Raw genomic sequence first — 14,990 nt, forward strand, 5'->3', positions numbered from 1 at the left:
CAGGAACTTTTTGTGTGCTTATGTTGCTCAACAACATCATTTTACACTTGAATGTGGCTCACAAGTAAAAAAAAAAAAGGTTGGGGACCCCTGCCTTAGCCCATTTTTTGTACAGGTATGGGACTTGTTATCCAGAATACTCAGGACCTGGGGTATTCCGGATAATGGATCATTCCATACTTCATACCTTAAGTCTACTAGAATAACATTAACCCAATAGACTGGTTTTGCATTCAATAAGGATTAATCATATCTTAGTTGGGATCAAGGTACTGTTTATTTTTACAGAAAAAAAAAAGTATCTTTAAAAATTGCATTATTTGGATAAAATGGAGTCTATGGGAGATGTCCTTTCAGTAATTCGGTGCTTTCTGGATAACGGGTTTCTGGAGATTGGATCCTATACCTGTACAGCACTATGGAATATGTTGACACTTTATAAATATATATTTATATAGCCATTCTCGTTAATGGCATATCGGGGAAAGATCCGCTCGTTTGGCGATGTCTATGGCCACCTTAAATCAAAACAAATGAGGACATTATTGTCTGTGCACATAACTTAGGGCTCCACCAAACTGCAATTTATTTAAACCTATAGGTAACAAAACTTTATTTAAAAAAAAAAAAATAAGAGTAAATGCTTGCTTTTCTTTTTTACTAAAAAAAATGTGAAGGCAGATAAGGCTGTATTTGCATGTCAATATATCTTTATTCCCTATTGTGCTCAGTGCTCTATGAATAGCTTGTTAATGCAGGAAACTTTAACGTGTGTATCTACAACTGTCAGAATGTGACTTTCTATAGGGGAAAACTGATTTAGAGCCTCTTTAGTCCGCTCTAGCCTGTAATTCATAGGGTGAAACAAGAGCCATTAACAGCTGAGAATTGTTTCTCTACACGGAGGACTATAGTCTCCCTGCTATATCCTTAACTGCTGTTCAATTCATTTGTCATCGGATCGAATGCCAATAGGCCACAAATCTCTCCAAACCTCCTGCAGAGAACGGTGACAGGAGTATTCTGTTCTACCATAGGAAACATTTGCGTGCTCCTCTGTCCCCTCATACATGCTATCTTAACTCATCTGCTCGTCTATTCTTCCAGGCAGAGAGGACAAATTGCTCTCCGAGGCTTCCATTGAGAGGCAGCCCAGCGCACAAATATTTTTGACTGAGCAGAAACACAAGAAACAGGGGCATAAAAATTCATCATTTTAACCTTGTGACCTTTGGCTACTGGGTTTGGCACACCCTGTCCTAAAAGAGCAGCCAAGCAGCCCGGCCAGGAGAAATTACTGACAAAAATGTTTTTTCTTGGACACAAGAATAGCCCACCAGATGCTTCATTGTCTTCCCAGAGACACAGCCCTGGAAATAAGGCCCTACAGGCCACATGGTCTACAGGCTGGAATAAGGGGAGCCATTGTTTCTCTTTAGCTCTGTCACTTCTCTGACTGCAGTACAAAGAGGTGTAAAAGGAAAGATTAAATCCTGACTAAATCAGCAGATTAAAACCAATCATGCCAGATGTCCGCCAGACTGTTTAACATACAGAACAGGGTTCGGATTTAAATACTGAAAGAGGGAGTAAATTCTCTGACTTTATTTTCTTGCAAACACAAATTAAAGAATATGCTGCAATTACATTATTTCCTAATCGAGCCAAAGAAGGGGGCCTGCTTTTAACATGCGAACACGCAATCTGCAGGGTCAATTTAAAAGGAATTAAGTCATTATTTGAAAAAAATTAATTTGTACCCTGAGCAATTTGGATATTTTAAATGGAAGAGGAAACCTTTTTAAAGCATCAAAAGAGTGAAAGACGCACAAGTTTTCCAATGACTTTCCAAGACTGTAGCAAATGTAAAACCTATAGGTTTAACATATTAAAATTGTGTTCGGCTTCAGCTGATTAGGGTTGTTAAGCATCACATCATTTAAATACCTTTTATACAAGAAAAAAAATAGGGCTTGTAGAGATGAGAGAATCTGTCTCATTTCACTTTGCTTAGAAAGTTGCAGGAAAATCTGCAAAATGTTGAAAATGTTGAAAAATTGCAAAAAGCAAAAGTTTGTGTTTTTTTTTTGTGGCAACTTTCCTTGCAAAATACATTGCGGTCTATAGAGGTTTTTTTGAGGCTCCTTATTTTTTTCCGTAAAATATAGAGAGATTCTAGGTATTCTGTCTGTTTTCTGCAGCAGGATTTTCTAGTACTTTTTGCAAAAATAGTCCCTAGGTCACAGTTAATTTTAAAGCAATCATTGGGGACCAGATACTGTACTCCAAAAAAAGTACTCACACAACATTGGTACTGATTTCAATAGCAAATACCTTTTTTTTTTTACATAACTTCTTTGTGATGTTATTTAAGGGTGGTGGCACATGTAGCATTCCGGGGACATTAGTTGCCCAGCGACAAATCTCCTCTTCTTCGGGCGACTACTCTCCCCGAAATGCCTTCTCGCCGGCTAGAATGTGTATCGCCGGCAGGATGGCACTCGGAGCGCCTCGGTTTTCCGAACTCACCCAAAGTTTCCTCGTGAGGCAGCTTTGGGCGAGTTCAGAAAACTGATACAAGTGCCATCCCGAAGGCAATTCCCATACTAGCCAACGGGAAGGCATTTCGGGGAAATTCGTTTGCCCTGAAGAAGAGGAGATTTGTCGCTGGGCGAACGCTACGTGTGCCACCACCTTAATATAGTTATGGGAACCCTTATCTAGAAACTCTATAACCAGAAAACTCAATATGGGGAAGGCCACCCCCTTATTGTCCATTTTAAGCAAATAATGTTTTAATGATAAAACGGTACCTAATACCAGGTCCCAACTTAGCGGCATGAATCCATATTGGTGGCAATCTTATTGAGTTTATTTAATGTTTCAGTAATTTTTTTTCTTAGCAGATTTAAGGTATGGAGAAATAAATTAAAGACAGATCCCTTATCCAGAACTCCTCAGGTCCCAAGCATTCAAAATAACAGATTCTTTATCTGTAGTTATTTAGTGATAGTTAGTAAATATACACTAAGGTTTCCCTACCTGTTGTCCTTCATTTGTCATTAAACTGCAACTTTCTGATAACTTTGGAGGAAGTTGTAGACCAAAAACAGCTAGATCCCTGAAGGTTGGACATCCTCAGCCTTAATTCTAGCCCAATGCATTAGCACAGCTTTACTTAAGTGCCACATGGATATATCAAAAAGCCTTTCTGCAGGCTACTGACTAATGTCCTAATAGGAGACATTAAGAATGTGTTATAAATTACAACTAATATGCAATTTAAGTCTTGCTAAATATGCTATTTTATTCCTTGTAAATTTCACATCCTCTTCAGTTATTATAATACTAATATGGTAGTTACTTAACATTTTTTAGTGCAATTTGTAAAATTACATATTTCGCCATAACCAGTGAAGAGACATAAATCACAATCCCAAGCCCCCTTGCAGTCTCTCCACCATAAACTCCAACCAACCATTTAAGTCAATAGTCCGATGGGTGGGCTTCAAGATACTATTCCCAATTTTTCATGCCCCTCCTTCTAAATGTGACCCTGCTTCTAAAGCCTTTATTTGTCTGACAACTTTGAGCAGGAAAACACGCAGCCCTTGTGATAGCATGAAATCGGCAACAAAGAGAAAAGAAAACAGAGAGACTGGGCACATTTTATACACAAATAGACCTACTTAAGATCTTATTTCTCAGCAGGTTGAAGAGGAACTTGGTGCTCAACAACACCCTGAATGAGAAAAGGTTTGCTATTGGCATAAAATATATTTTTCTGTATATGTCTTGGATTTCTCTAAGGGGGGGGAGAAAGGAAACTAAGCAGAGTCCATCTTATTTAAACAAGACCATTATTTAATACACTCCTATATATTCTGACATTATATAAAAATGCATTGAAATATAATTAAACCTGCCATAACAAATGTAGGAGTACACATTTAAGATTTTTTTTTGGAGATTGGGTCACAGCTGTAGACAAAACTTCACAGCCAAAGTCCTTTCCCAGAGACCATAATACCCCCTGCTACTATACGCACTCTCTCTCCCTACTATACCTGCTATCCCACAGTCACACTCCCTTCCCAGAGACTATTATCCCACTGTTACTATAGACACCATCTCTCCCTACTATACCTGCTATCCCACAGCCACACTCCCTTCCCAGAGACTATTATCCCACTGTTACTATAGGCACCATCTCTCCCTACTATACCTGCTATCCCACAGTCACATTCCCTTCCCAGAGACTATAATCCACTGTTACTATAGGCACCATCTCTCCGTACTACACCTGCTATCCCACAGTCACACTCCCTTCCCAGAGACTATTATCCACTGTTACTATAGGCACCATCTCTCCCTACTATACCTGCTATCCCACAGTCACACTCCCTTCCCAGAGACTATTATCCACTGTTACTATAGGCACCATCTCTCCCTACTATACCTGCTATCCCACAGTCACACTCCCTTCCCAGAGACTATTATCCACTGTTACTATAGGCACCATCTCTCCCTACTATACCTGCTATCCCACAGTCACACTCCCTTCCCAGAGACTATTATCCACTGTTCCTATAGGCACCATCTCTCCCTACTATACCTGCTATCCCACCGTCACATTCCCTTCCCAGAGACTATAATCCACTGTTACTATAGGCACCATCTCTCCCTACTACACCTGCTATCCCACAGTCACACTCCCTGCCCAGAGACTATTATCCACTGTTACTATAGGCACCATCTCTCCCTACTACACCTGCTATCCCACAGTCACACTCCCTTCCCAGAGACTATTATCCACTGTTACTATAGGCACCATCTCTCCCTACTATACCTGCTATCCCACCGTCACATTCCCTTCCCAGAGACTATAATCCACTGTTACTATAGGCACCATCTCTCCCTACTACACCTGCTATCCCACAGTCACACTCCCTTCCCAGAGACTATTATCCACTGTTACTATAGGCACCATCTCTCCCTACTATACCTGCTATCCCACCGTCACATTCCCTTCCCAGAGACTATAATCCACTGTTACTATAGGCACCATCTCTCCCTACTACACCTGCTATCCCACAGTCACACTCCCTTCCCAGAGACTATTATCCCAATGTTACTATAGGCACCATCTCTCCCTACTACACCTGCTATCCCACAGTCACACTCCCTTCCCAGAGACTATTATCCCAATGTTACTATAGATACCAGTCTTTTCCCAGAGACTATTATCTCACTGTTACTATAGGTACCATTTCTCCCTACTAATACCTGCTATCCCACAATCCAATCCTCGAGGCTACTGTCCCTTGTACTCTAATTTGTTCCATGTCTGTCCATGGAGAAACTCTCAGCAACAATAAACAAGAAGAATGCAATTGATCATATGTATATAGATATGCATATGCAGAGAAGAAATGTCATGTGCACACAAGAAACACCATCATACTTTTCATCTAACGACAAAAATAGGCAATAATTATAATTTATTTAGCAGAAACTTATTTCACAGCACTTTACAAAAGACTATGAATTGCAAAGAATATTCTCTTGAAGGAACAGGGATTGCTTCTGGCTACAAGTGACATATGTAAACGAGTGTCATATAAAGGAATCTATTAGGAAGCTTGTGACCGCTAGGGAAAAATCTATTAGTGTTCTGAAAATAATACCAGACTGTAGGGGTCATAAATTGACTGACATCCCTGTGTATAAGCATTATTAGGATACACAAAGCATCGCTTGTGCCTGTAAGCCAACTATACGTTGTCATTCAGTAAATAAAAAGACGCTATTATAAGGAGATGTTATGTCAATATCAGAGACAAATCTATTCCAGCTCCAAATAATACAGTTGTAAAATGTCTCTTGGCAGGAAGTGCGTGTAAATTGTTTATCAACCCTTGTGTCCTTGTATCAATATGAAAACATCAGCATCAGACTGAAGCATAAAGCTCGAACTTTGCTGATGAGAATCAACGTCCCTCTCATTAAATGCTATTCATTTACACACACACACACACACACAGATTTTCATCGGTGCCGGTTTAAAATGTTTATATACTAAAGAGCATGTCCAGTTTTTTGTTTTTTTTTACATATTGAAAGAAAATGTAATTCCAAGCAATTGTCTATAATACATTAATTACACGTTTTCATTGGTTTTATAGTTATTTGTAAATGTAATTAGCGTTAAAAAAAAAAATATATATATTTTTTGTGGTTTGAATTCTCTGTAATCGTGGATTGCAAAAAATGTTGCAGGGCTAATTAAAATACCTGAAGTAAAATGGAATCCCGTTAAACAAACCCTGTGCAATTGTATTTACATATATTAATAGATAATATTTTAGAAGCTTTTTTTGGCAAAGTTCCTCTTGAACTGAAGGTAGATTTCCCATGTATACACCTTAGAGGACACATGGGATAGATGGTCCTAATTGTCTGTTACCATTTTCTTTATGATATGTGCCCTGGCTTACTCACATAGAGTCATGACCATCAGACCTCCAGGCCAAGATGCTTGAGCAAGCGTTTAAACGCCATATGAAAGGACATTTTATTAAAAAAAAGGGGTGCTTTGACCGCTGCTGTTTCTCCCCTGGACAACAAAGCTCCATCTACCAAAATCCTCATATTCCTATAGATATAAATGCCTGAGATGTTGGAATTGGTCCCTAAAAGATAACGCTAAGTCAGCTGATTCCTACAGCAGTGTTTTAAGGAAATTTGGGATTTTAATTCCATCGGGAGCAGCATAAGGGTGGTGGCACACGTGCAGATTCAGGGAGATTAGTCGCCCAGCAACAAATCTCATCTTCTTCGGGCGACTAGTCTCCCCAAATGCCTTCCTGGCGCCAACAATGTGAATCGATGGCGGGATGGCATATGGATCGCTTTGGTTTTCAGGAGTCAACCGAAGTTTCCTCATGAGGCAACTTCGGAAAATAAAGTGATCCGAATGCCATTCCGCCAGCGATTCACATTCTTGCCAGCAGAAAGCCATTCCCGGGGAGATTAGTCGTCCGAAGAAGAGATTTGTCACTGCACGTGTTCCCTGAATCTGCCCATGTGCCACCCTCTAAGACTTCCCTACTCTGCTTGGAGTTACAGGAGATTTTTTCCCTCGGTTAGCTTTTAAAATACTGTAGGATACAGCACTGATATTCCATGATTAAGCAGCAGGCTACAGTGTGGCTAAAGTGATTTAACTACTGGCCACTTTCAATGCAAGCTCTCTCCTCTCTCAGTTCAATGTGGAAGTGATTAAGGTCTTCTACAGTCAGTGATATCCTGCCCTGGACAATTAATCCTTCTAAACCACAAAGATACATTCATGGCTGGATCATCTTAAGATTGGAAGTTTTTCATTTAGTCATGCCAACTTACCCTACGTTCTACAAACTAGTATATATGTATGATTTAAAAATATGTATGTGTACAAAAACCCTGTGTCTTAGAGGTTTGCATTCATTTTAGAGAAGACATCTATCTACTAAGACAATATAGGTTACTGTACGAAATGTAAATGAATTTATACGCATACATATGACACGAGGTTACCATGTTGTTTGTGATGGAATTTTTGTCTCATTAAATCAACTGAAGGCCCAATTTACTCCACTTCCCAATGACATTATTGGGACACAAACAGTGAGGAGTACAGGTATAGGATGCATTATTTGGAAACATCTTCCATAAACTCCATTAAAATCAAATCATTTAAATTGTAAAAAATGATTTCCTTTTTCCTCTGTAATAGTAAAACAGTACCTTGTACTTATTCTCAACTAAAATATAATTAATCCTTACTGGAGGCAAAAATAACCCTATTGGGTATATTTAATATTTCATTATTTTTTTTTTTTTTAAATTACGGCAAAATCCCTTATCTGGAATACCCAAGCCCCAGAGCAGCTGAATAAGAGGTCCCATACCTGTACCAGCTATTTGGATTGTTGCTACAAGAAGCCACAATCAAAGCACTCTATGGGGCCATGGTCCCAACAGGTAAAATAGGGGCAAATAAAAATCTTTACTAAAACTGAGCAACTAAATGCCCTAACTTTCATCAATTCTATCATTACATAAGTATCACTGAAACAGTATAGGTCTGAGAGGTTTCAGGGTTCTCCAGCTTGAGAGTCAATAGAAGTGTGACCGCTCATCCCACCACGCCATGTCATTCCAATCAGCTCTGTAAGCTCCGTGTGCTCAGCCACCAGCATTCCGACTGTGATATAGGTCCAAATAAGCAATTCAGGTGGCACTCCGGATGGATATGAGGAGGTTTATTGCAACTTATTAAGGTAACAGCACCCTCTGCTTGAGGCCTAGTGCTGAGTTTAGCATACTTAGTGCTTTATAGATCTTGATCATCAATACATCTAGGAGATTCATACCGAAGTATAAAAATAGATCTATGGACTCCATGCAAAATGTTTAAGAGACAGTTTGCCAAAGTAACAGTGTAGGCTTTCAGGTCCCTTGTGGGCTTTCCATAACAGTGGCATTGGCCTCACGACACCCCTAGTTTAGTCGCACTTTGCACCCTGGTCATTGTATTAAAAGTATATAACCCACACTAGGCTCAGTACCAATTAGCCTACCTGTATTTATTTAGAGCACTAACCATTAACCCAGTCTAGGGGAATGAGGAACTGTAGACCTAAAAGAAAATGCAAAAGAATCTCAAAAAAATGATTTTATATTGCAAAACTACCAAGAGTACCATTTTTATTCAGAAAACGGGTTAAATGCCTAAAAGGACCTTGTTTCCAACTCCCTATAAGGCATAATAACATTTTGCTTATGATTATTTCTAACCTCCCAACATCCATCAAACCGGTCTTAATCAATGAAAACTACAATCGGCCCATAAAATGAGGAGCTGTCGGGAAATGCATGTTCCTTTCAGTCAGCAGTTGAAGGGGTAAAAGTAAGGCCTGGGACTTGGTTTCTTTCGAGCCATCAATCACAATGAGTGTCAGCTATAGGTGATGAATGGCAGGTGTAGCAGAAGCAGACTATGCTTTCCATTGAGCAGAGACAGGAGCTGCTGGTACTGCTGTCATTCCTTTGTCATCCCGTGCCAGTCCGAGTACCGCAGCTGCAAGTTGTCGCCAGTCAAGAATTAAAACATACATGACAATCACAGCAGCATTTCTGAGCTGATTGACTGCATTATTAATTAGTTTAATGCTGCTTGTCCCTGTTTTGTTTTTAGAAAAAAATTGTATTTAATTTGTATGTTTTAATCACGGCTGTGGCAGTGCAATATCGGATCCAGCCATCATCTTTTGTGTCCATCGCTGTAACCGTGTTTATATTCATTTGCATGAGAAAAGAACCAGAGCTGGGAATCCCTGCTGGGAATCAATAGGTTCTTGATATTTTAAGAGTGTCATCTTTTCCATCAAGCAGCCCCTGGAGACCCCTCGCTGCTGATAACAGTAATCTTTATCTGTAGTCACAAATTAAAGGCAGGTTTATGACCAAATGCTACCAGTTCCCCCCCTTGGGGCTAGAAGTGTGGCAGCCTTATGACAATTCATTTACTCAGCCCTCCCTCCTCGCCCGTTCCCCTTCTCAGATGATGGACGGAGAAACAATTGCATCATTTAATTTACTATTGCAACAAGGATACGGCTCATTGGCCCCTTCGTTGTTTTGAAGATGGATTTAATTAACCTCCAATGAATCTTGCCAGCAATGCGTGGCAGCATCAAGCCTGGAGGCAGATATGTCACTGGTGCAGCTGAAGGGAAGGGTAATCAGCACTAAACCTGGCTCAAGGTTCTGATTAAAATCCTTGGCCCATGAATAAATTAGAAGGTAAACACAAAAGTACAATGTTAAATGATACAAAGGGCTAACAAACTCGCACTAGGACATCGTCTTGTAATCTCATAATGCTAACACCTAGAAGTGCCAATAGCAGTTTGTACTGGGAAATAAAAGAGCTGAACTTAACCTTTACAATCCCAACCGCATGTTTGTAAAAGTGCTTAATACATTCTAATGATTTCTGCCTAGCTCTTTCATTCCACTGAATCATAAATCTACTGCTGACATAAGTTAAACTTGTGGCTGGCCACTTAATATGTCATGGCTCATTTGGGTGTCCAACTCAATTTGGTCAATGCTACAGCAGTGACATCGACGTACCTAAAAGGTAGATAACTGCCCTAAATGAAAGCTATAAGTGTCAACCCAGATAAAGTTCTGGTTTATTTAGCTGGGAAAATGTAGAGGTACAGGTCTTCTCTTTAGTTGGGGATCTCTAGTAATCTCCCATGCTCTTTGGCCAGTGATATTACCCACCCTGGCAGTAAAGGAGAAGCCTAGTTTAATATGGTTGAAGGGTGGACAATTAGTTCTGTACAAGGTCAAAGAATGACAATGACGGTTCCCAGTTGGGAAATTGTAAATTAAAAACTTGCTCTTTAGCTGGGGATCTCATTTTAGCCCTTGGCAGATGAAAAAGGGGACATGGGATCCCATGCTTCTTAGCAGGTGATATTACCCTGGCAGTAAGGGAGAGACTAAACTTAATATGGTTGAAGGGTGGCCAGTTAGTACTGTAAAGGGTCAAATAATGACTCTGACTGATCCCATGCTTAATTAAGTTAAAATGTAGACATCAATGTCTTGGCTTGACCAAGAAGAACCTTTGAGTACTGCTATGCCATACTTTAGGAAAAGGCATTATACAGCACATTTTGCCTTCTAAACATCCAATCTAACCATCTTAATCTCCTTAATTAATGGACCAAATTTCCTTTTTAATGTTTTTTTTGGATTTAAAAACATTATATACTGGAGTATGCCAATATTAGGTCATCACATTTTAACACAAATATACACTATTCAAAGAACTGCTTAGAGAAATTTTTCTTTGGCAACTGCTTCCTACTTTACATTCTACTACCACTAACCTCACAACTGCTTAACAACACATGATAATCATTTTAGTTCTGGGGTTTTCCGAACCCATAACTTGTCAGTATGTGTGGTTAAAAAGTGAAAATCTGTTTTTTTTTAAGGGCATCTCCTGAATATTTTAAATTCCTCCTTTGGTGCACAGTAAAAGGCAGTTCTTTGCCCCCTGGAGGTAAGACCCTCCCTCACATGCCACAGCAAATCAATCAAGGCCATCTGGAGCATTGCAGATTCACATGGAGAGGTCTTACATGATAGTTTGCATTACAGCACCGAGAGTAGACAGCTTTACACATCTACAGATGGGGGGTCATGACCCTGGGGCAAATAAATGGAAATGTACAGTGTCCGTGGCAGTTTGCATGAAGCTCAGTTACTGTATAGTTAAAACAAACCAAAAAAAGCCATAAACAGAAGCCACAAAAATGTAAATTGTTCTGATGCAAATGTGTTACAGTGCAGGTGGAGTTCTGGTTTCCTAGTCTGTTCAATCCTGTGTGGTCCTCTAGGGAACTAGCAGGAGGCCGGCAGCATGTAGGGTGATCCATTCAACTGCTCACTGCGAGATTGATTTTCAGTCACTTCGATTTTACAGATTGCTTATTAAAACCAATGGCACATGGGCATTTGGCCGTACATTTAATACTGGGCATTTGGCTGTTCATTTAATAGCTCCACAGATGCAGCTTAAGTCCTGGAACAAATCCCTATTGATTTCAATTGCAAACAACTGGCCAGAGGGTGCCCTCATGGGTTGGGTGACTGTGGCCAGTCCTAGAAGTACATCACAAGGTCCAGGTGTTTAAAACCAAAGAAGAATCATTCTAGGTTACACTACAAGGGGCAACTTGAGGACTTTGAGTTGTGATTTTTTTTTAGTAGAGTAGGGGTGACACTATGGGCCTTATTTATCAAAATCCGCGATTGGACCTTATTTATTATTTAAAAAAAAGGACAATTTTTATGGATTAGGTAAAAACCCGATAAAACTGAACAAAAATCCAACGATCGTACAATTTTGTTATGATTTCCCCCACCCCCCAAGTTTTTTTGGATTTTTGCCCGAAAAGACAGAAGTAGTCCGATTTTCGGCCTAATTCCAGTGCAGACCACAGAAACTTCCAAATAGGATTGGGACCTCTCCCATTGACTTATATACAACCTCAGCAGGTCTGAGATGGAGTATTTTCAGATTCTGACTTTTTCCATTCTCAGGATATAATAAATCTTGAAAAATTTGAATTTTTTTCCCCCACTAAAAATTTGGATTCAATAATTAAAAAAACTCGAAATTTTAAGCATCTCCAGGCCTACACAGAAGGTGATTTAGAGCAGGTTAATTATCCAAACGCTGGCATTGTCCAAAACAGCCATAAACAAGGTAAGTAACTATGAAAATGCAGAGCAAACACAGCTGGTGTAGCAGTGATTAGGGGAATAATGAACCAGTGCTCTATGCCCACTATCTAGCCTGTAACAAAACAGACAATTAAAATAAGTGTGAAGGATCCAGCAATTGATTAGGTGTGCAAGGCAACAAAACAACGAAGCTATGTTTATTCTATAGTGCTTCATGGCAGGGCCTTCTGTTAAAAAGGGAAATATACATTATAGTTTAGGGTCACTATTTAATGCTGTTAATGGTCATCTAAATCTATTGGCCTCCTTTATTCAGTACAGGGAGCCTTGTTTAACTGACTTTTTGCATAAAAGGACTGTTCACCTTTGAGTTAATGTTAAGTATGATGTAGCCAGTGCTATTCTGAGACCATTTTCACTTGGTTTTCATTTTTTATTATTTGCGGTTATTTAGTTTTTAATTCAGTAGCTCTCCAGTTTGGAATTTCTGCAATCTGGTTTCTAGGGTCCAAATTACAGTTTCCAATAAAATAATCCAAATTGTTAAAACATGTTTCCTTTTTGTTCTGTGAAAACCAAAAACTACCCTGTACTTTAGGGCAGAGACAGACGAGAAGATTTGAGGAGATTTAGACGCCAGACGACAAATTGCCTCTCCTTTGGGCGACTAATCTCCCAGAACTGCCTCCCCACCGGCTAGAACTCGGAGCACTTTGTTTCCCGAAGTCGCGCAAAGTTGCCTCATGAGGAAACGACTAATCTCCCCGAATCTTCTCGTGTGTCTCTGCCCTTATCCAAACAAAGATATAATCGATCCTTTTTGAAAGCTAAACCAGTCTATTGGGTTTATTTAATGTTTATGTATGAAGAGCCAAATTACAGAGATACATTATCCAGAAATCCCCAGGTCCTGAGAATTCTAGATGACAGGTCCCATACCTGTATTTGGAACCACATAAAACTCTAACAAACACAAGGACAGACGTAGCATACCTCTACCACCGATTTTAAATCCAGTCGAAAGTTAAAATCTCCAAAGACAAAGAAGGGAACCTTTTCAAATCGATGGTCTGTAACACTGGAAAAAAAAAAGATATTGCCATTAGTTATATACATTCATTGTCCCATCCCATAGCTATGATGCTAAACATGGCCAACAGATGCTTAAAACGAATACTCTGAACACCTTTGCGCAACAGGAGATGCTGGGAGTTGTAGCTTAGAACAACATCAGTAGTCTTGGCAAATGGCAATACAGGTATGAAATCCATTATCCGGAAACATTATCCAGAAAGTTCCGTACTACGGGAACGTCATCTCCCATAGATTCAATTATTATCAAATAAAATACATATTTCCATTTTCACAGTAATAATAAAACAGTACTTTGTTCTTGATTCCAACTAAAATATAATTAAAGAACTAAACCCTAAAAATTAATATTGCTAAAATGCCATATTTTACATGCTGAACTTATTGCACGAGGCTAAAGTGTCAGCTTGTCAATAGCAGCAATGATCCAGGACTTCAAACTTGTCACAGGGGGTCACCATCTTGGAAAGTGTCTGTGACACTCACATGCTCAGTGGGCTCTGAGCAGCTGTTGAGAAGCTAAGTTTAGGGGTTGTCACTAATTATCCAGCAGAAAATGAGGTTAGTCTGTAATACAAACGCCAGGCGAATTTGCGCTCTGGCGAATGAACGTAACTAAGCAAATTCAGATGTAGATTTTACTGAATGTTTACTCTTGCGCCAGACTTGCCTTCGCCACCTCAGACCAAGCGAAGTGCAATAGAGTAGATAGGAGTTCCTCAAAAAATAGTTGAACGTTTTTCTAAGTCCCAAAAAACGCTGGCGGCTTTTCATTCTTCAGGGTAGCAAAAGATCGTAAAATTTTTTCGGGGGTGCACGGCTTCCCCCTACATTTCCTAACATATGGCACATAAACTAAACACTGGTGTAGGACAATATAACAACTCTATTTTCTTTTATTAAGCTTCCCCGGGCTTGTGTAGTGTAATGTATTTGCTGCAACATAAACGTCCATTCAACTTTAACTTCCTGCCCTATGCAAATTAGGCAACGCTACCGCAACTTCGATTTGCTTGCCGAAGTAACTCTAGCACAACTTCGACAGCGTTCGGCGTCCTGGATATAACTTTTCTCAAAAGAGCAAAGAGATTTTTTTATATTCAATTTTGAAATCTAACATGGGGCTAGACACAGGAAAATCCTTTCAACTTAAAGGGATACTGTCATGGGAAAACATTTTTTACAAAATGAATCAGTTTATAGTGCTGCTCCAGCAGAATTCTGCACTGAAATCCATTTCTCAAGAGAGCAAACAGATTTTTTTTATATTCAATTTTAAAATCTGACACGGTGCTAGACATTTTGTCAATTTCCCAGCTGCCCCTGGTCATGTGACTTGTGCCTGCACTTTAGGAGAGAAATGCTTTCTGGCAGGCTGCTGTTTTTCCTTCTCAATGTAACTGAATGTGTCTCAGTGAGACATGGGTTTTTACTATTGAGTGTTGTTTTTAGATCTATCAGACAGTTGTTATCTTGTGTTAGGGAGCTGCTATCTGGTTACCTTCCCATTGTTCTTTTGTTTGGCTGCTGGGGGGAAAAATGGAGGGGGGTGATATCACTCTAACTTGCAGTACCGCAGTAAA

At 39.6% G+C, this 14,990-nt stretch overlaps 1 protein-coding gene across 3 annotated transcripts in view; it reads right to left on the reverse strand.

Moving 5' to 3' along the window:
* The window catches only part of inpp5a.1.S (inositol polyphosphate-5-phosphatase A S homeolog), a 289,133-nt gene that overhangs the window by 55,293 nt on the left and 218,850 nt on the right, over window positions 1-14,990 (reverse strand). For all 3 annotated transcript variants that reach the window (XM_041570524.1, XM_041570525.1, NM_001094239.1), the window contains 1 exon segment: window positions 13,309-13,393. In XM_041570524.1, the coding sequence (XP_041426458.1) occupies window positions 13,309-13,393 (85 nt within the window).

The sequence above is a fragment of the Xenopus laevis genome, chromosome 7S, assembly GCF_017654675.1.
Source record: "Xenopus laevis strain J_2021 chromosome 7S, Xenopus_laevis_v10.1, whole genome shotgun sequence".
NCBI classification, from domain to species: Eukaryota; Metazoa; Chordata; class Amphibia; order Anura; family Pipidae; genus Xenopus; species Xenopus laevis.